Source organism: Gorilla gorilla, chromosome 3 (assembly GCF_029281585.2).
Source record: "Gorilla gorilla gorilla isolate KB3781 chromosome 3, NHGRI_mGorGor1-v2.1_pri, whole genome shotgun sequence".
NCBI lineage: Eukaryota > Metazoa > Chordata > Mammalia > Primates > Hominidae > Gorilla > Gorilla gorilla.
Window position 1 is genome coordinate 206,493,379 of NC_073227.2, and position 22,310 is coordinate 206,515,688.

At 39.6% G+C, this 22,310-nt stretch overlaps 1 protein-coding gene across 2 annotated transcripts in view; it reads right to left on the minus strand.

Annotated features, from left to right (window-relative positions):
- The window catches only part of PDLIM3 (PDZ and LIM domain 3), a 33,689-nt gene extending 12,091 nt beyond the window's left edge, over window positions 1–21,598 (minus strand). The window contains exons 1-4 of one of the 2 annotated variants that reach the window (XM_004040707.5): window positions 21,405–21,598; window positions 11,110–11,261; window positions 9,465–9,549; window positions 824–1,011 (exon numbers count right to left, since the gene is read on the minus strand). In XM_004040707.5, the coding sequence (XP_004040755.1) occupies window positions 824–1,011; window positions 9,465–9,549; window positions 11,110–11,261; window positions 21,405–21,497 (518 nt within the window). In that variant the 5' untranslated portion in view covers window positions 21,498–21,598. Of the gene's footprint in view, window positions 1–389; window positions 458–823; window positions 1,012–9,464; window positions 9,550–11,109; window positions 11,262–21,404 lie in introns of both variants that reach the window. The other variant, XM_031010239.3, reaches the window with a different exon arrangement.
- Window positions 21,599–22,310: the final 712 nt, after the last annotated feature.

Sequence of the window (22,310 nt, forward strand, 5' to 3'; positions counted from 1 at the left end):
CTGATTCCTTGCTCCTAACCGGGGCTGGTTTCCATGCTCGCTCCTGCTGGCAGGGCTTTCCTGACCTGGGATAGACATACTGACTGACCGACTCAAAGGTCACAGTGTTCTGGATGGGATCCCCAGAGCCTCAGGGGTGTTCGCTATAAATACACGTGGTGATCGCATACAATTTCACAGCTCTGTCATCTTGTCAATATTTACTCTTGGAAATGCAAGTTATTTGGCTTCTGTTCTCTGCCAAGTGAGTTTGTTTCTTTTTGCTTTTGAAACAAGCTTCGCAATGAGAAAAGCCACTCCAAACATCTACCAGTTACTTTTCTTGATGATTAGTAAGAACTGATTTAAGAAGCATGCACTGCAAACTCCACAGTCTCAGCGCTTATGACCTGCTTCGGCCCGGGATCACGAAAGGTTTGGGCCGAATATTGTGCTTGTGTTCAAAGTAGTTCCCGTCCTGCGAAAACAAAGTGTTAAAAAGGCCCTCAGTGGAAGGCGGACACTGTTTCAGATGAGATTAAACGGACGATAATTGTACAGGGAGGATCATTTACCACCAACTACTGTCATAACTAAGAAAGGCGATGACGGGACCAGGACGATGTCTTCTTTCCAACCGTCTATCCGCTAAACGGTCAGGCACTGGCGGATTGGACCCCACAACAATTAAAAACATGTTTTAGACGCTTGTCTTTAAAAGAGAAATCTGATAGTGCCTTCAGGAAAGTGAAAATAAAACAGCAAGAGCTGGACTTTTGAAAAGAAAAGAAACCACACTATCACTGTTAGGTACACTGTGGCCAGAACAGAGTCGGATACTTACTTTTGAGGTGAGCTAGGAATGAGACCCCGCAGCTGTCCGTGAAGCGCATCTTGTATATTGCTAGTTGAATAGAGCCCAATTGGCGAGTTATAGGAAGCGCTCACTACCTGTCTTTTGTCATCAATGTTTGCAGCTGCAACAAAAGGCTGGGCCCTTCTGTTGTGCGCGGTACCAATGGGTTTGAACTCCTGTACAATGGCAGACAAAATACAGAGCCACACAGCGCACAAGAAAGCCATTAGTGAGCGAAACCAACAGCATCACTATTGTTAATAAAGGCATCTTTACCCACAACGAGATTGACGGAAAGATTAGAGGAGGAGTTAGCCATAAACTTTTCCATGGTTTTCTCTGAGCTTTACATGTGCTATATTCACCGATCAAATGTTAAGGTGAAAAGGAACTGACCTTATTTAAAATATTATAAAATAATTTAAACATTGCACCTCTTATGTGCCCCTGACTTCTTCATCTATAGCTTTAAGAAATTCTAATGACTCATTTGAATACAGACATTTTGTGTCAGAAATGGGATTTTTGGCTTGAAAAATATACTTAACATTTTCTCAAGTAGAATTTACATATGGTTTCTCTTCTATTGATACATTGATAAACTTTCCCCCATTTTGAGACATGAGGGAACAAAACAAGGAGAATGAGCATTTAAGAATAATTAGCTACACTGAATCATTTAAACTAAGCCAGGTAAAAACTCGTTTTTGAAAACACCTTTTAAAAAAAAGTTCTTAACCTGGATTAAGCTATAATCTTAATTTTAGAAAACACAAGTGAAAGACTCTTTTTATGAAAGCAGGAATAACATATACAACCCCTCCCTTTATTGTAATGATTTCATGTTGTGTGTTTGAAGACCTCTTCATGTTTACTCTAGTCCGCAAAAGATTAAAGTCAGTAATTCAGAGAGAGAAAATGTGTATGATTCACAGGAGGATTTTCACTTTATTCCTTGGGAAAAGGACCAAACAGCAGACTCCTCAACCCTGAGTTTGAAACATGTCTGAATGATCTAAAATCCTATAATTTTTTTTTTAACGTGGGAATCATGTTTTCCAGTTTTTGTACACATTTATAATTTTGTAAAGCCTTTAAAACTTTTTTCTTCTAAGCAACAGAAGAAAACCAAAAGGGAATGCTCAATTACAGGTCAGCTGATTCTCTTTCCAAATCTTTTTTTTTTAATATTTATTTATTTATGAGACAGAGTTTCACTCTTGTTGCCCAGGCTAGAATGCAATGGCGCAATCTCGGGTCACTCAAACCTCCGCCTCCTCGGTTCAGGTGATTCTCCTGCCTCAGTCTCCCAAGTAGCTGTGATTACAGGCGTGTGCCACCACACCCAGATAATTTTTGTATTTTTAGTAGAGACAGGGTTTCACCACGTTGGCCAGGCTGGTCTCGAACTCCTGACCTCAGGTGATCCACTTGCCTCGGCCTCCCAGAGTGCTGGGATTATAGGCGTGAGCCACCGCGCCCAGCCCCAAATCTTTCTATTTGGCAGAATTAGTAAGATAAATCTTTCTAACAGTATTTTCCCTCACACATTCACATCAACTTCATTTACTTTTGTGAATGTGGCACCAGTGTTCCAGATCTGAAATAGTACAAACATATATAATTATTTGAAATAATACTGGAAAGAGATTATCGTCTTTAAAACATTAAAAGATCCTGTAATATTTAGTTTTCTCCTTTTCATTTCAGATAAGTTGTGGGTTACGCTTTTCTGTTAGAAAACAGACTGTCAAAAACAAAAAGAAGAAAAAGGAGGAGGAAAGAAAAGAGAGTGTCTCTCTTCCCTAGGTGTAAGACCAGAGTTTTTCATAGAAGATTCTTGCGCCTTAGAATATGAACAACTTCCTGTAGGGACCCCAGCTACAAAACGCTTTCTTTCAGTTCTTCTGAGTATACTCCTTCTTCTACTATCTAGGCCTATTGGCAAAGCTGACTTAAAAAAACAAAAGTTATGCCAGGGCAATGGGGTGTAGCTTCAAATCCTAGCCTAGGAGCCTTTCACTCCACCTGCCCCAAATCTCAGGGGACCTGAGAATCTGTGATGGGGTAAAGAACAGCTTTTCTTTCACCAACCTTGGACAGCATATTTTAACAGCCTCCTGAACCCAAAAAGAAGGTCTGAGTTGAATTCCATTTAGTCTATGATTTTGTAGTGTGATTGAGTTGGCTGATATCTTATTCACTTAACTTTTTTCCTTCATAATAATGGCTCACAGCCAAGGAGTTGATTAACATTATTGTAGCTTCTCTTAGGTAGAATGACCCAAACCATCAAATGTAGCTTTAGAAAAATGCCTAATCCTAGAGCCTGTGAAAATGTGTGTAGCTAAACATTTATAAATGGTGCAATCTAATTGTTTTAGCTGATTTATTAGTGAATTTGGATTGGCTGAGTTTTGTGATTAACCAGTATAATTAGCCATTATTATGGCATGAAAAACTAGAAATAATTGTAAGTAATGACAATGGCCATGATTCAAGCCTTTTTGATATGAGAGAAGACAGCACACTAATTGCCTAACTGCCTAGCTAAGTTTTGGTGGATTACAAGTCTCTCAGGCTAATTAAAGAATCAAGCAGTACTGAATCACTTAAGTTTTGTGGAGCTTAGCTTTTTTTTTTTTTTTTTTTTAAAGAAAGTAAGGCCTGCCTTAAAGTCTTTGTAAATAGAATTGAATTAATAAAAACTAACATAATATAATGGCTTTATGGAAAATACCTCTGCCCTTATTTCTTCTTAGCCTTAAGATGATAATTAAATATAGGTAGTGTTGTCCTGTAAATAAGGCAACTTCTCTGAAAATATTTGTGCATTAATAATCTCTAGTAGAATTTCTAAATAGCAGCATGTAAGTTAATCAGCTCCAAGCAATTTCTTTGCAGTTTTCGGTTTTGGTTACACATATATTGCAAAGATCACAAATGTGTAATTTGTTAAAAAAAAAACCAACAACCTCTATTTTACATTCAGATCATAAAAGGAAGTGTTTCTAATACAGGCTGCAAACATTTTTATTTAGGCTTTGCAAAGCATTAGTTTATGGGCTTTTAGAGTCATTCCAAAAAGCACAATGAAGTGTATACACCAAAGGTTACCAAGAAATTTAAGTGGGGCACTGAGGGGCAACATTCTATCCAAGGCTTACATCATTGTTGATAGTCAAATGTAATCAAAAGACAAAACCAATTAGAAGTCCGCTGTTCCACTTTAATTCATTTTTATTTTTCCTGGAAAAATCACAAGTAACTGAAAATGCCAGTTAAAAAAGTGTATACAACAGTTAATATAGTCCAGCTCTTGTGTTTATTCTATCTAGAAAAAACCACCCAAATAATTCTTATTTCTTAGGAATTCAATATGTAATTATTCCCTTAATGGATACATTTAAAATTTTTATTTTAAATGTTAGAGGCTTATATTAAGGAACAACATTTTGAATTAATGGAATGCTAGAGCTGCCCCACTGAAAGCTAAGTAACTTGACAGAACTCTGCTGATGTTAAGAGGATCCAACCATGGACAGCAGTCTCCCATGTCCTTGGAATGACCTCAGACATGACAGCAGTCAAAGGCTTCACCTTTCAACTTCTTACTTGGAGACTGCTCACAGATAAAGATTCAGATAATCTTTATAATTCCGAACCATCTCCAACAGAAACAGTATGTTTGATTCATAGATATACACACATATATGAATATATACACATATATATTTATATATAATATGTATACATATGTATATATAAAATCAAATCATATATATATGAAAAAATGGTGGGCATATAAGAGAAACTCTATGAAGTGATCTTATATTTGGTCAAGGCATCATGAAGAAATTATATTTCATCATGTTTGAAATTTAGAATCACTCCCTCCTCATACTCACCCCTCAAATGAACAGTAAAGTCACCCTCATCATCATTTTTTCTCCAGTGAGCGGTTTCAAGTGTTTCCCATCTCTCACTGGGAAGAGCTTGAGGAAATGGTGACTATGAAAGCTTGTTTTATATGGGCTGCCTTCCAGTTACCAAAACACTTTTTATTTGTGAAAATAAAAATGACTTTATCCCACACTCTTCTTGACTGTGTATGTAAACTCTATTATCTTCTCCGGCAAGGATGCAATCCTTTTTATGGAAATGGAGACAGCTTTCTTCTTATTTAGATAAGAACCATTTTTGTTTCTGAAAGCATCTTTCTTGTATTGTGACAGGCACAGTATACCTTTGAGTTGTTCCACTAACATTAAGCAAATATGAGGGTTATGGTTTGAGAATGTAAGCTTTGAAAAACGACAAAGAGCTTCATTAACATACTCTTTGTCAAGAGCAACACTTCGTACTAAAAAATGGACCATTTTGTCTATTTTTGTACAGAAAAATAGATTGTGTTCAGGATTGCATGAAAGGCATTTATTCAGGTGCTGGGAGTTGATCTAAACAACAACTAACGTGCCCTTTAAGCCTAAGATTCAAGTCTAAACTCACAGAAACAAAATTTAGCTATTTGATGATAGCATGGAAAAATTATTATTATTATTGTTTTTGAGACGGAGTCTTACTCTGTTGCCCAGGTTGGAGTGCAGTGGCACGATCTTGGCTCACTGCAACCTCCACCTCTTGGGTTCAAGTGATTTTCCTGCCTCAGCCTCCCCAGTAGCTGGGACCACAGGTGTGTGCCACCACATCTGGCTAATTTTTTGTATTTCTAGTAGAGACAGGGTTTCACCATGTTGGCCAGGCTGGTCTCAAACTCCTGACCTCAGGTGATCCACCTGCCTCGGCCTCCCAAAGTGCTGGGACTACAGGCGTGAGCCACCATGCCAGGCCACATTTTTAAAATCTAGATATTAAAATTTTATATCAACTATTCCTATAACCATATAAGAAAATGTCTCCTTAGCTTAAACCTATTCACAGGGAAAAAAAAAAACCCCAGAAATAAACATACTAACATTTAATATCTGTGGCTGGGCTTGGATGGTAGAATATAGTTTTTCCCCCAACAAATAAGTGAGAAAGTGTATTTTATTCCAATGTCAAAGGTCACATAACTTACAATAAAAGTTTGACTTGGGTTGAGAAACGAAAACTCAAATTTCATATTGCTCCATGGCCTTTTGCTATTCATCTGCAATGACATCTTGAAGCATGATAATATTAATGGCATTTGTTTCTCTAACTGACACGTATTTGCTGTCCAGAAGATTGCTGTATTTGCAGAGTTGTCATTTTGATAAAAAAGAAAAAGACATCTTTTTTGCACAGCTTTGTATTACTTAGAAAAACAAAAAACCCTATAACCATAGCTTAGCTTTTCTCTAGTCTCAGTCCACAAGTGAAACTCACTGTTCGACTTTTATCAGCACGTTTTGTTCTGGTTTACGCTAAAGGATTTTTGGATAGCAGGAGATACACTGCAATTTAGTTATTTTTGTGTAGGGAATGTCTGTCCTGAAGTACCAAGTTACATAAACTGGCCGTGCAGAAATCTGGCCTAAGAGTCTCATAAGGAGTAGAAATCCTTTGGTTCATTAGTAGAACTGAATTGTTCTTATCTTGGGGCATTTCAAACACCGGCCTCTTGGAGAGGATGTCAGTAAGAATTAGTCATGATGCAAAGTCATGGAATGTTTCAAGGCTCCATCTGACTGGCTGCTATAGCCCTTAACCTAATCTCAACCTTAAAAAAAAAAAAAATTTAATCTCCTTTTTCTCATTTGTAGTATTGTAAATACTCATATTTTCTAACCCCCAAATGTAGGACACAAGGGCTAATACATGCTTGACAAGAGGTCAGAGTATTTATTTAAAATTAGGATTATGCCTTAAAATCCCATCCTTAGAATAACCATAGTCATAAATTAATACTCATAGACTTGCAATAGAAGCCTCTGCTAGAGCTACAACTTGGAAAATTACCCTTAAACTCCAATTCTGGAGAGATGTTAGCAAAACGCGGGCTCCCATCCTGGTCTAAAGCCACTTTGTGCTTAGTAAATACTTGCTGAATTACTTACATGCTGGGGTGAGGGATGCAACCATGATGAAGGATCACTGGGGATTTGGTACTTCGGTCAGATCTGTCTAGTTGGCCTCATTTCTTGCATCTCATATTAATGAAATTGGGTTTAAAAATTAGGAGAAATTCTTGCATGGAAAAATAATTTGCAAAGGATGCAGTGCAATATTGGATGTGTGCTGTGTAGGGAAAAGGAAATGCAGAGTCCCATCTGGTTGGTCCAGGTAATGATAAGAGGCTGAGTGGTCAATAAGTGCATGTCTATTGACTTTAATTTTTAAAAGCACCATATAGTCTCTTTTTCTCATGTGTCACCTCCAGGTGATAAATTGATGACAGTGGGAGGAAGCAGGTCAGCCTGGGCATCTCTGCAAAAGGCTAGATACAAGTGAGAACTCTACCTCAAGAACTTTCCTTTTTTCTTCCACTATTTTCTTCTAGCAAAGAAAATGTTGACTAGAGGTGTCATTATTCACCAGCCCACCTAGTATGTCAGGGGGAGTCGCCATCAGCATTCAGATCCCTTCTCATTATATTTATTATCTGTGCCATCCATTTTCTTTTGCTCACTTACCCCAAAGAGCAAAAGTCTTACCTAGCCCAAGTATCCCACTCAACTTTCTTTTCTTTTCTTTTTTCTTTCTTTTTTTTTTTTTTGAGACAGGGTCTTGCTCTGTCACCCAAGCTGGAGTGCAGTGGTGCAATCACAGCTCACTGCAGCCTCGACATCCTGGGCTCAAGCACTCCTCCCACCTCAGCCTTCTGTGTAGCTGGGACTTACAGGTGTGTACCACCATGCCCTGGTTAATTTTTAAAATTTATAGAAATGGGGTCTCACCATGTTGCCCAGGCTGGTCTCAAACTCCAGGGCTCAAGCAATCTTTTTGCCTCTGCCTCCCAAAGGATGATAGGTGTGAGTCAATGCACCTGGCCCCACTCAACTTTCAAGATTACTTTCCATGCAACAGCTGAGAGTGATGGCAGAACACCATTTTGAGAACTGGCTCCCAGGACAGGTCCTGGCAATGTTAGAAAATGCACAGCTCATTTTTAGGTCCTCCAGTTCCTTTCATCCATTTGTCAGCTATTTATTGAGCTGGAGGGACTCAGAGGGTAGACAACAGCCTCAAGGTTCCTGCCTTCATGAATATATTCTCTGTCCTGCTCACTCCTTTTGGGGCTTATTTTCTCCTACTTTTGCTTTTAGTGGATTTTAGATTCAGACTCTACCTTCCCTTTCGTCAAAACTCTAGGACAACAATCTAATAAACTCATTTCCTCTAAAGATTATATTACTCAGGATCCTTCTTCTCCTGGAGAGATTATATTTTAACTGAAAATAAAGCTTTGTTCCATTTGTCATGACCCTCGTAATAGCAATGAAGAAGGCATTCCTAGCCTCTAGGATGTCCTATCATGTAGGCAGCTAACTATCTCACCAGCAAGAAACGCCAGGAGACTTTCGGATCCCAGCCTGGGGTGGGGGTAACGTACTGATAATAAGGACAGCTACCACTTACTTGAGTATTTCTATGAATAACTCAATGTGCCAACTTCTTTGCTTGTATTATTTTATTCTAATTTTTGAGAAGCCCTAGGAGACACATGTACTGATGTTATTCAACATCTTTTCACAAAAGAAATCAGAGGCTTATGGAGACAAGTAGAAAACTTGAAGGACAAATTCAGGAGTTGATTTTCTTGAAAGGGGAAATACTGCTAAACATAAATTACAAATATGTTTTCAGTTCCCTTTCATCAGTTATATAGAACAACTACATGCTGGGAATATCTAATCAGTTTAGCAGGAACATGTGTTTCAAAAGGGATGGTAAATTCATGTATCTGTATCTCTAAACCTTTAGAGCTTCTATGTAGAGGTCATAAAATGCTTTTCTTAATTAGATTTATGAGTACATCACAATCAAGATTTGATTTAATTTCAGGTTTTTTGGACCTTTTGAAAGTAGACATAGATAAGCATCAGATGATTAGTTTAGTTTATTACAGTTGCCTCCAGAGAAAATCCTTTATCTTTTATAATTCAGCTGTAATGGCAGAATATCACCATCATCACACTAGGCAACACTCTTTTCTTAGAGTAAATTTAATTACAGAATCCCAGAAATGAGAATTAAAGAAGAATGTAGAATGAGATCTGGGTGAAGACCTCGAAGGATTGAAATTCACAGTAACCGTAGATTGGAGACACCTGTTTCAAATGGTAGACTTTATTTTTGCTTTGCTTTGTTTTAACAACTTAAACTCCTTAGATTACCTCACGGTCATTTCACAGAAGTCCATCATAAGAAATGAAAAAAATAATAAGTGGACTCTCTAGATTTAGCCAAATTCTTTCTGATGGGAGCATATTTTGTCTTTCAACAAGATGTTCACATAGGAACACTTCTTTTTCTTGATGTAAGAGAACACGGATAATATAAATTAATCTCGGAGAGGAATGACAGACAACAGCTTCATAGGTGGCTTGTTCCAATTTTTCTATTTGTCTCTTCCTCCCCTTGGAAGACATCCCCATGATTTAAAAGGAAATACAATGTGTATCATTTGCTCTAAAATTCATACCTGTGGTTCTGATTCTAAGTTGATTTTGAAAGGATGGGCTTTTCCATCTTCAGATACTTGTGGAGACCATAAGTGAGTTTCTCCCCTGGAAATAAAATAAAATTTGTAAACTTCAAATTCTAATGGTACTTTCAGTTTTAGCATACTTTAATTTCCCATTATGTTTGTGAAAATACTAGCAACCCTCACTAACTTATGCAAAAACAATTTTTTTTTGCTGATTATTCTGTATTTTCCCACATAATTAGTCTTCCCCCCCGTTTTTTTTCTTTTGATGTTGTCTCCCTCTGTCAACCAGGCTGGAGTGCAGTGGCGAAATCTTGACTCGCTGCAACCTCCTCCTCCTGGGTCCAAGCGATTCTCCTCCCTCAGCTTCCCGAGTAGCTGGGATTACAGGTGCCCACCACCATGCCTGGCTAATTTTTGTATTTTTAGTAGAGACGGGGTTTCACCAGTTGGCCAGGCTGGTCGTGAACTCTGGACCTCAAGTGATCCGCCCAGTTCGGCCTCCCAAAGTGCTAGGATTACAGGCGTGAGCCACCACACCCGGCCGAAGTCGTACATTTTTAATGTCCTTTTGGGTACGGCAGACTGGATAAAAATGGCCTGGAGTACACTGCGCAGTTTCTGGAGGAAGGAGGCCTGCAAGGCATGTGGGAAACAGGAGAGGGAGACTCTGCAGGCACACTCTGCAGATGGCCACCAGGCAAGCTCCCTAGACCTCCCTACTTCCGTCCAGTCCTACTGAGGCCACTGCAGAAGACAGTGAGTGATCTGCCAGGTGGATTTGTTACTGGCATCAAGGAAATGTGCATTGTCCAACCCTTCTCATGCATCTGCCTGGGACCTAGCGGCTCCTAAGGGACTGTGTGCTCGGCATGAACACAGGTTATGCATAGAGAGTGAAAGAATCTATTTCACCCCAAGGAAACAGCAGATTGGTGCATTGATTGATCCTTCTGTACCACAGCAGGGAAAACTGTGAGTACAATCATAACAGGATAAACACACACTAACAACCACTATAACAAATTATTATTATCATGGTTCAGTTTTGGATCAGGGATCTGATGGCAAGAGATCAGGCTCAATTTCTTAGTGTTTTTGGGGGGTGGGGTCAGAAACGTCTCAGTATTTCACATGCCCACGTGCATATGCACTCTCACACCTGTAACATTCTTCTGGGCTGAATTGTGTACAAAACAGCCAATGGCAGACAGGATATTAGCAACCAGTTTTTAATATAATTACAGTCGGGCAAGTCAAGAGATTATTTCAGGGGAATCTCTCCATTCCATTCCATTCTCTACCACACTGAGAACAGTGATATAACTAGTTGTGTTGTTCAGTGTTTATGTGGCTAATAGTTCTATTTTCGTAGTTAATTAACTGGGTTATTACTGGAACAAATTCTTTTAGCCTCTTTTATTATTCTACCATTCCAGAGAATCCTTTCTAGAAATGATTTGTCAACAACTGCTAGATTGACTGACTTTAGTAAAGAATTAAGTAGCTGATATATAAAAAGTCAGCCAAAATACTAGGTCTGTGGCACTCCTTGCTGGGAGGATGAAGTTATTTATAGTTCTGGTTCAGGTTCTCCTGCAAAACAGATCAGATTTAAGCACCATTAGTTAAGAAGCACCTGTCAATTTTGAGACACAGCTGGTGAGCTGCTGCTTTAATCCTGTCCTGCGCATCAGCATGAGTCATGGACTCTGTCCCAAAGCCGTCAATAGCCAGGATGACATCTCCAGGACACAGGTTGGCAGCTGCCGCCTTGCTTCCTGGTGTAATCTGGAAGAAATCATGGCACTATTTAAAAACCAACATCCCGCAGTATCTTGAGTTTTGTGCCTGACATTTGTATTTCAGCCTGGTAACGTTTTAAATGTTTAATTGGGCAGAAAGACTAAATCTAACTAAAGATAACTCTTAGCTGGTCAGTTGAGTTAGGTCTATTTTCTCATCCTGTTGAATGATTTTGTTTCTTACTAACCACATTTCATATCCTTGTATCTGTTACTCTCTTTTAAAACGTCTTACATAATTCCCAGTGTGAATCATACATTTTTTTGTTTTAAAAAATTATTTTTTATTTTTCATCACCCAGAAGTCTCTATTTGGGAATAGAGTTTTACTATATTTAGGCATCTTTTATATTCAGGTTGAAACTGCTTTCAATCCAAATATAGCAATCCTTACTATTTATCATCGTTAAAATTCACGTAAGAGGCATGCAATGGACTGTTTATCTCCCCCCAAAACTCAAATGTTGAAATCCTAACCACAATGTGATGGTATTTGGAGGAGGGACTTTTGGGGGGTAATTAGGTCAGAAGTGAGGAGCCCTCATGAATGGGATTAGTGCCCTTAAGAAAAAGGCCTCAGAGAGAGCTCTCAGCTCTCTTGCCTCCAATGAGGAGGAAACAATAACAAGTGAGGTGTCTGCAACCCAGAAGAGTTTCCTCACCAGAACCCAACCATGCTGGTATTCTAACCTTGGATTTCCGGTCTCCAGAACAGTGAGAAATAAATTTATGTTATTTATAAGCCACCCAGTCTATTGCACTTTGTTTAGAAATCTGTAGAGACTAACAAGAAGAGGCCAGATAATACACAAAATTATAACTTCTCTTGAACCCTTCAGAGAGCTGAAGTCACAGGGCAATAAACTTGAAATCTAAGGAAAGACAGGTGCCTTCAAGCAAAGGCAAGACATGAGCACAGGCTCACCTGCATGGAGCAGGGCATGGAGGAAGATGGGGCTCCCATACTAGCTGTTATGAAGAATTCAGCTAAAATTATTAACAAATTGCTAAAGATCCAGTGTGAGTTAACATGAGCGTACAGAACTCCCGGAAACCACAGAGACAAAGGAAGTTTGTATTCACTCATGGTCTCTTCTCCACGAATGATGGACAGATGAAACAAAACTAGCAAGACAGTAGATTTTAATTAAACCATAGCAGCAATTACATTAAATGTAAATCATCTAAACACATCACTTAAAAAACAGAGACTATCAAACTAGGTGAAGAAGTGAGATCCAATTTTATGCTGTCCACATGTTTTTCAGGGGCAGGAATAAAAGAAATACTTAAAAATACAGAATATGGGAAAAATATGGTTTCCCATACTTTAAAATATTTAAAAACAGGAAGTTTGTAATTATTACTGTTGAATATTCAGTTAAAGTCAATGATTCTTTTGATCAGTACACCTACTCCCAATTTTTCTGGGTAAATCCCAACTATACACCTCTGTCTAGACCTCACATGGGTCTTACCTTGCCTACTTCTCTCATATCATCTTACATTATTCCTGCTCTCCCTCATCCATGGTGCTGTGGCCATTCTGATTTCCTTTTAGTTCTTCATGTAGGCCAAGCTTGTGCCCTTTCTGGGGGTTTTCACGCACTCTTATTTCTGCCTGAAATGCTTCCCTTACTCTTCACTCCTTCTCAACCTTTAGGTCTAGGTTCAAATGCTGCACTCTCAGAAAGACTTCGCCAAACATCTGAAGTAGCTTCTCTAGTCCTTCCCTCATCATTTTTCACCATTACATCCTATTTCCTTAATGAAAATTACTTGTACTTTTATGTTTGTTTATTTACTCGTGTATTGTCTGTCTTCCCAACTAGACTGGATGCTCTTGAGGATATGTACAATATGATGTATATTTTTAATACTTCACAGTGCATACCCCAGTATTTAGAATAATTGAAGAATCAATTAAAAGGCATTTGTCAGAGCTTATATAAAAAAGAACTAGTCCCTATATACCCAAAGATTATAGCTTTTAATGTCAACTTGTCATTGCTATGTTTGCAAGTTTCTACTAGAGCAGAACAATACATATTACTATCAAATCTCAAACTGCTCCAGGAAGAAACTAGATTATTTCTAATGCTTTATTTAGGGATCAGTAATTCGTTTGCTTTTTCTTTATTTGCTTATTCTAGCTATCTAATTGTGGTTCTAAGGAAGATACAAGTTCATCTGAATAAATAAAATTGCTAAAATAATAAGTTGTCTTGTGTCCTGGATCTTCTGTCTCATTACTAAAATGTTTATTGTACTCACTTTATTTCTATGATCACCTCACTGTAGCTATCACAATGATTTCCCAGTAGGAACAGTTAAAAGAAGCTGGGTGAAGACAACTGGGGATTATTATATCTTAGCCTTTGGGAGGCATTTCATAGCCATTTTCCATTGAGAAACATTCTCAGACCCAGAACTGTTAGTAGAACAAAAGTTTCCATCCCCAAAGTGACTTGTAAGGATAAAAATAATCTTAAACTTTTAATTTTCTCTAATTCGTCAAAGTCAGTATTTTCTATTTTTAAATGTCTAAGACTAGAATAATTTTCTTTGAGTTAAAACACAGGGCCAGGCATGATGCCTCATGCCTGTAATCCCAGTGCTTTGGGAGGCTGAGGTGGAAGGATTGCTTGAGGCTAGGAGTTTGAGACCAGCCTGGGCAAAATAGCGGGACCCTGTGTCTACAAAAAAATATATTTTTAAAAAGCTAGGCATAGTGGTGCACACCTGTAGTCCCAGCTGCTCAGGAGGCTGAGGGAGGAGGACTGCTTGAGCCCAGGAGTTTGAGGCCACAGAGAGCTATGATTGCACCACTGCACGCCAGCCTAGGCAACAGAGGTAGACCTCCTCCCCTCACCAAAAACAAAACAAAACAAACAAACAAAGAAAACACACAAGCAGGTGTATCTCAATATATTTGCTTTTAGAGCCTAATTTAGCTTTTCTAATATACCTCAATAGAGTTAAGTTATGTAATACTCAATTCTGATTTGGAAAAGTCTAACTTTTCTTTTAGCTCTGGTTAGGATGAGTGTAAGGTGGGATGAGTGGAGGTTTGTTTCTGCATGTGTCCACACTAATTTTAAACACACATCTGAACAATAGCTTTTCATTATCTAAGTCCAACATCTATTGATATCTAGAGCCATACCCCTGATATTGGACTTAGATAATGAATAACTATTGGATATCTAAGTTGAATATCTTAGATACTGAATATTACTAAAATTTACTAACAATATTAATACTAAATAATACCATCTTATACTTATGCAAAATGTTACATTTGCAAAGCTCCTCACACCTTTGACCATTACAACTCTCTAAGACAGGCTGGACAAGGAAAACTGGCTCCGGCTTTCAGAGAAGAGGTGTCTAAGTAACCTGCGGCTTTGCTGCTGAGCAGCTGTACAGCTACGTCACCAGCTCCTTCAGAAGTCAGCTAGGACAGGTGGTTGATAGTGATGGCCAGATCCCACTTCTCATTTTGTATTCAACCTGGTTATTGCTGTCCTGAGACCTCTAAGGAGAGAGTTGATAAGAAAAAGGAACTAGAGAGAGGAATGAGAGAGGAGAAAACATGATGCCTTTACTTTTTCCTCGTTTTCAAGTTCAGCGAGCCCAGTGATCAGAAAATGACTGCGAAATTGGCCTGATTTTACTAAGTTAAACGATCTGTTTTCCCTGCATTACTTTATATTATTACTTTATTGCGTTATTATATTCTTTCCTTATTATATTACTTTGTATTAGCATGCACAGTTTATTACTGTTTTCCCAAATTAGGAGAAGAGAGAGATGAAATGAGGCATAGTGTTTGTCAGCGGATTATTTTTTATTTAGGTTCATTAGGGTCTCAAGTATCAAAAGTACCAGAGAGATCATTGAACACGGTACTGCAGTGAATCACTTAGCACCATGCTTTCAAACTTGTGTGATTATAAGAATCACCTGGGGCCCTTGCTGAACATTAAAGGCTCCAGTCTGATTCCAGATGCTCGGAATCAGGAACAGAATCTCTAGGAGAGGAGCCAGGGAATTTACGCTTTTAACAAGCGCCTCAGATGATTTCTGTTATTCACATCAACTTATATTACTTGGATCTGTTGGGGAAGAAAAAGCTAACTGAAAACACAGATAAAGCATCTATAATATCCTATTTATGTGGAGACGAAAGGCAAGCCCGAGACATGGTCCTGAGATGATGTTTCTGTTAATAAAAACGATTGAAATAGTTATGGAGCAAGACAAGCACACACTGAAGCACTGCACGGCAGGCACGGACCGAAATCATGAGAAACCCCATTGTTCATTCTCCATCCCTAGCAAATAGACTCCGCGTGCCTCCTTGGCATCCGCAGCCCTGCAGCACCTGCCTGCCAAAGACATTTCTAGAGCCACACCCCACACCGGTTATATTAGAATCTCTGCATGCACCTGGGCATGGGTGTGTTCAAAAGTCATATGGGCGGCTTTAACATGCTGCCAGGGCTGGGAACCATCACTGTATTACTATTGAGAACTATTATCTCACAGAATTCTTAAGACAATCTTACAACATAGTTATCTCTTTTTTAAAATGAGAAAATGGATGCTTGGAAAGTATAAGAAGCTTGGTTAGGGTCCCACATCCTGAGAAAACCTGAAATTCCCATCTGGGTCTGCCTCGCTCTGTAGCTCAGAATCTTCTATCATCTCGCATTGCCTCTCCTGCAGGTAATCTTTCCTTCAACACCTCCTAGCACTTTGACCATACTTTTCTTGTGGAATTCTGGATAGGTTGTGTGATGGCAGTTCATATACATGTTCCTTTTTTTCTGCTGATATATTATCTTCTCAGGGGTTAGAAGCCCATCTAAGCCACAATTATATGCCCACAGCATCTTTCACATACAAGACATTCTGCACACAGTAGATACTTGTGGGATGTATGAGTTACACATGAACCAGTACTTCCACGTAGACACGGTCTGTGTTAGAACAAAATTGAATAGGTTTTTATTTACATCAACCTTTCCACTACATTTGTGTTTTACCCTGGAAAAGAATTGCATTCCATTGCAAACAGTCCTTTCTAAAAGTTTAAACTTCAAATGTAGTTTATATTACATGAAATTTCAAAAGTAGTTTATGTTAAAGTCATACACTTTTCTATCTTAAAGCCTGCAAAAATTAGGAACACACTAACTTTTTCTATATTGGTACTCAAGCTCATATAGCATTCTCAGTTATAATAATCTTGATCTTGGATGTGCTCTGGATGGGAAGGAGGGAGGAGTGAAGAGGGGGAAGAAATTTTAGTGAGAAAAGACACACTGGCATCAGATATAGACAATCATTTTATATCATGTACACAAAAGAAGCCTGCCCTGTACACTAGCCTCCCCTTATTCACGGTTTTGTTTTCTGCAGTTTCAGTTATCCGAGACCAACTGCAGCCTACAAATAGTAATTGGAATATTTGAGAAGTAAACAACTCAAAGTATTAAATTGCAGCTGTGCTGAGTAGCGTGATGAAGTCTTACTCTGTCCCACCTGGGTCATGGATCATCCCTTTGTGCAGCGTATCCACATTGTCTATGCTACACTCTTCACCTGTAAATCACTTCGAAGTCTTAGTTATCAGATCGGCTGTCACAGTATTGCAGTGCTTGGGTTCAAGCAACCCTTATTTTACTTAATAATGGCCCCAAAGTGCAAGAGCGCTGTGCCCAAGTTATAAATTAAACTTTATCATAGGTATGCATGCATAGGAAAACACACACACATATATATATATATAGGGTTTGTACTAATGTAGGTTTCAGGCAACCACTGGGGGTCTTGGAATGTGTCCCCTGCGGATGAGAGGGGATTACTATATTCCATATTGAAATCTTGTCAAAGCAAACGATTTGCAACTTGTCTGTGAGAGTAGATCTAGCTTCTGGATGGTCCAAAAACTTAGACTCTTTAGAAGCTTCTTATAAAAAGAAAACATGCTCACTTAAAGAATTGAACCTTACAATTCTTCTGTGAAATGCTTAGGCCAGTTATACATGGTGTTTGAAATAACAACTCCCTCCCCTAAACTGAACATCCAAAACTGAAATTTTATATTGCACAAGGTCTATCACACTTATTGCCTAGAAACTGCTTTCCAAAAAATTGTGTTTATCACAACCAGTTGCTAAAAATTTGCTTTGAGAATGTCTGGTGTTTGATTTACCTTTTGATTTTTTTATAATACAAAGATTCATCTGGCTATTTGGATTGTAAACAATTACGGGCATGAGGGCCCTGTGTCCTAATTTTGTGAACTGTAATTTCAATTGATGGAGGCAGTTATATTTGTCACTCTCCTGCAAACTCTGGTTGGAGCCCCATTGTCTAGCAGTATTGCTGTCGTCTGTATTTGTATAGTGTGAGGCGGGGAGTGAAGGGTATAGCTTGTAGGAGGACAAAAGCTGATTTAATGGGGACTCGATTAAACACATCTCGTTTATGGGACTTTTTGTGGCTTTAAGTGTAGATATTGGTATTTCAATTCTTTGTATATTAAGAACTTATTTAAAACTGACAAATCAGCCAGGCGTGGTGGCTCACGCCTGTAATCACTTTGGGAAGCTGAGGTGGGCGGATCGCCTGAGGTCAGGAGTTTGAGAGTAGCCTGGCCAACATGGTGAAACCCTATCTGTACTAAAAATATATGTATATATATATATATATATTAGCTGGGTATGGTGGCGGGTGCTTGTAGTCCTAGCTACTCGGGAGGCTGAGGCAGGAGAATCGCTTGAACCCGGGAGGCAGAGGTTGCAGTGAGGCGAGATTGCGCCACTGCACTCCAGCCTGGGAGACAGAGCGAGACTCTGTCTCAACAAAACAAAACAAAAACATGACAAATCAACTCACAATAAAACAATTCTCACTTATCTTTTTGTGAAATATTTTTGAGAACACATTCTATACCTATTTATAATAAAGTCATGTAAAAAGTGAACAATCTAGTCCATCATTCATACTGTGTCTATATTTATTCTACAACACATATGATCTACTAGGCACTGTGCTAGGCCCTGAATGGCCCCCAAATTAGAAGGTTTCTGCCTTCGGGGAATGTGCAATCTGGTGGGATACAGATGCAGTGGAACATCTGGTCCAGGCATGACATAAGGAGGGGTTATACAGGCCGAAAGCTACAGTAATCAACCGGATGAGATGGTTGTTACTGAAAGAAGGCTTGGGGAGAGGCATTTGAGTGGTTTCCACAGGCATAGAGGACAGTGGTGTGGTGTGGGGAAAAGAAATCTGGGGAAAAATGGTATCAGGAGCAAAGACATGTCAGGGAAATCGTAAGTAGTCCAGAGGGCGGTACCACTGCCTACATGTGGAACAAGGGGAAGAAAGGGAGAGACAAAGAAGGGAGAGGAAAGAAATGAAGTTAGCAACTCAAATTGGGATAGTAGATGGTGAAAAGTCATGAATGTTGTGCTAAGACATGCATTTCACTCTCTACAAACCAGTGATGCCGCTGAAGGATTTTTAAGAATGAGAAAGGAGCAATTTGGCATTTTCCAGAGACGGTAAGAATATGCTGTGTGAATTGGACGGGGGAGCCAAATGTCTAGGCGTGGAGCTAGGAAATCTTGAAGAGGGACAGTGGTAGAAAAAATGGAAAGTGGCAGATGCTGAAGACAGAATCAATAAGGCCAGTGATGAATAGGATGGCACAAAACAACTCTTTAGAAATATTGGAACAAGTGTCCATTTTCACATGTGGCCTTCAGAATGCAGGCTTTGGAGGCAGGCAGCCCTAGCGTCAGAGCCTGTCCCACTGCTTGTGATCATCGGCGGGTTAATAAACCTTTTGAAGCCTCATTCTCCTCATTTGCAAAAGGGGATGTCACTACTGCTACTCTCCTAAAGATTATTGTGAGATTTCAGTGAGTTCGTGCATATAAAAGGTTCCCATCAATGCCTGGCAAGCAAGAGAGTACAATAACACACTTACAACCTCACACACTGCCTTTCAAAATGGTGTTAAAATGTTAAAAGCAGTACAACAATTCACCATTTAACAATACTGATAGTTATTTTTCTGTAATACTTTTCTGTAATACTTTTTATTCTTTTCCTTAACAAATTTCAATATTCTTATCATTTCAGTGAAAATATTCTGAATTAGGTGTTCACTAAAGCATAAAAGTTCTTATTGAATAAATAAATGTTCTTATTTATTCAATAAGAATCTACTATATACCTGGCTTTGGGGACACTTGGGATACAAAAATAATTTGGTTTTACCTGCTGTCCTAGAATTAATTAAAGAGAAAAGCCATAATCAAGTGAAATAATATTTGGTCATAAACTGTTATTGAACCAAATGTCAAAAATGAGTGATACAAATTAGTTATGAGTTAGAAATTCCAGATAGAATTGGTTTCCCTAATAATAACTGCCATTATATCAAATATATTTACCAATAGCTATTGTAGTCCAACTCTGGAATGTAAGAACTGCTTTAAAATAAACATTTATAATGTCAACAACTCAAAATTTCAAGCATATGATTAATTATATTGACATATGATTATACTATAATAGCAAAATATTTCTTTCATAAATACCTTAAAAGTTTTCGTGACAAAATTATTTTAGTTAGAATTTAATATAAATATGATTTATTCTGTGTTAGGATTCAAAAGCTTATTCAATTTAAATAAAAACTATACTCCAGAGACTAAAATATTTCTTAGTAAATATAATGGAAACTGTTTTTGTTGGTAAATCTATAATAGGAATGCTTGGCCCAGGTCACTGAAGCATTTTCTGCTTAATTTACTTAGGAACGTTTTTGGGGGTATGTTGAACAGTTTTCATGTTTCATATAAAAACACATGTCAGATGTGTTTATATGTTTTTGAAAAATGTAAAACAAGGCTTGAAACGTTCCATTGTATGCGTCTGTAGGATACACGTTTTGACATATTTTTAAAAGGATGTTGGTTCCCAAATCTCATAGGCATATATAAATAAAACAGAATTTAAAAGGTATTACCTTGTTCAAAATCTGTATGAGCAGATCAATCAGATTATAACATATACAATTATAAAATATGGCATGAGAAGAATACAAGAAAATAAAGTATAATACTCTGCAACTAAAAGTATAATATTCTGGAAGTTTACGCCTTTAGGTATTAAATGTTTTATATGTGATAACTGAAATAATACATTAATTTTCTATGAAGAAAAACATTGTGTTAGAAAAAAATCAGCTAGACCAAATAATGCTTTAGAATTAATTCTACAAATTTACTGACAGGAGAGAAACCCTGAGGTTTTATTTTTACCTTGTTTTCTCATTAGACAATAGAGAACACTAAGTAAAGCTTGACTTTGACATTAAAGCATTATTTTCCGTTTTAGGCTGAGTGGTTTACTTTGCATCAGGTAAACTAAACTGCCACGTTTTCTTTGTAGCTAGAGTTAGAAGTTGGTAATTCCTAAGCCAAGTTCTCAGCTTTGGAAAACGTGCTCAAAATGCCTGGAAACTGAGGAGTAAGCATTAGGAATATTTCCCCTGTCTGGGCTGATAGGAGCGGCTCCAGTTTGGCCAACGCAGGCCGTGCCCCGCGAACAGCGCGCTGCTGAACTTTTCATCCGCACGAGAAAAACGCTCAGATGCGCGCCAGCTCCAGGGAATGCCGGGGGGTGCCAGTCCCTCGTCTCTCCCACCCGGGACCCATCATTTGTTACGGAAGGGCGATGGGGTGTGTTTTATTTCTGTTATCACATATAAAACATTTAATACCTAAAGGGGAGGAGGCACTCGAGCCTGGCAGCCTCGCCTTCCCTGAGCCCAGTGGCTCTCCTCGGAAAGTCGCTGGGCGCCCAGAGGATGGGACACCTTTAGAGCCGACTTTGTCAAATCTCTGAGCCGCTCCGCAGCCACTTGACGGAGTTGCCGCCGCCGCCGGAGCTGGGCGCCGAAGCCCGGGAGCCAGCAGCGCCCCGTCCGCCCGCCCTCGCGCGCTTTCTGGCCGCCCTCGGCCCCGGGGCATCCACTGCGTCCCCCCGGACGCCGCCGGAGTCCCCACCTCGCAGCAAAAGCAAGAATGCCGACACCTACCCTGGTGATGACCAAAGGCTGGTTGAAGTCTATGCCCCCTGAGAGCCTGAAGCCCCAGGGCGCAGGGCCCGGGAGGATCACCGTCTGGGGCATGCCGCCTTCCTCCTGCCCACCGGGCTCTGAGTGTCCCCGCGCAGGGCAGCCACTCCGCGCCGGGCAGCGTCCTGGCCCCGACCCGGGCGGGGGCGCTTTATCCCCGCTGGGGGTGACGTCACCGCCCCGCCGTCCTCCCCGCCCCCTCCCACCCCGGAGAGCTCCAACTTTGGAAGCGAGAGCCGCGCCAACCCCGCGGGAGTGCGCAGCCCGGCCGGCTGGGGCAGCCTCCCGGGCCGCGGCGGGCGCGGTGGCTTCGGGTTACAGCGTCCGTCGCTCTCTTGAAGTCACACCTGTCCCCCTGTTTATCTTCTGCTTGGAGCGCAGCAGTGCACTTTGTTGGAAGCGAAAGCAGCCAGACCACAGCCTCCCTGCTTTCAATTAAAACGAGCATCATCAGTACAATTCGTTATTTAGCAATTTCGAGTGCATTAATATTTACTTACGACCTCTGCGGCTTTGGCCAAATTACTTAATGTCCTTTTAAATTTTTATTTTATTTATTTATTTTTCGTAGAGAGCGGGTCTCCACTTTGTTGCCCAGGCTAGTCTTGAACTCCTGGGCTCAAACGATCTTCCCACCTCGGCCTCCCAAAGTGCAGGAGAGTCTGGCCGGGGTCCTGTAGTAGTCTCAGTGTGGACTCAAGTATTTCTGGTGTTACGCGTTGGGATGTTGTGATTCCCAAAGGGAGAGGGAAGAACGAGGGAAGAGAAATAAGAAATGCTTTAAAAACTCAAGAATAAGGGTCTTGGACTTAATGCCCCATATGACAGGTTCGTATTGGTCCAGGAGGACAGAGCTGCGCAGACTTT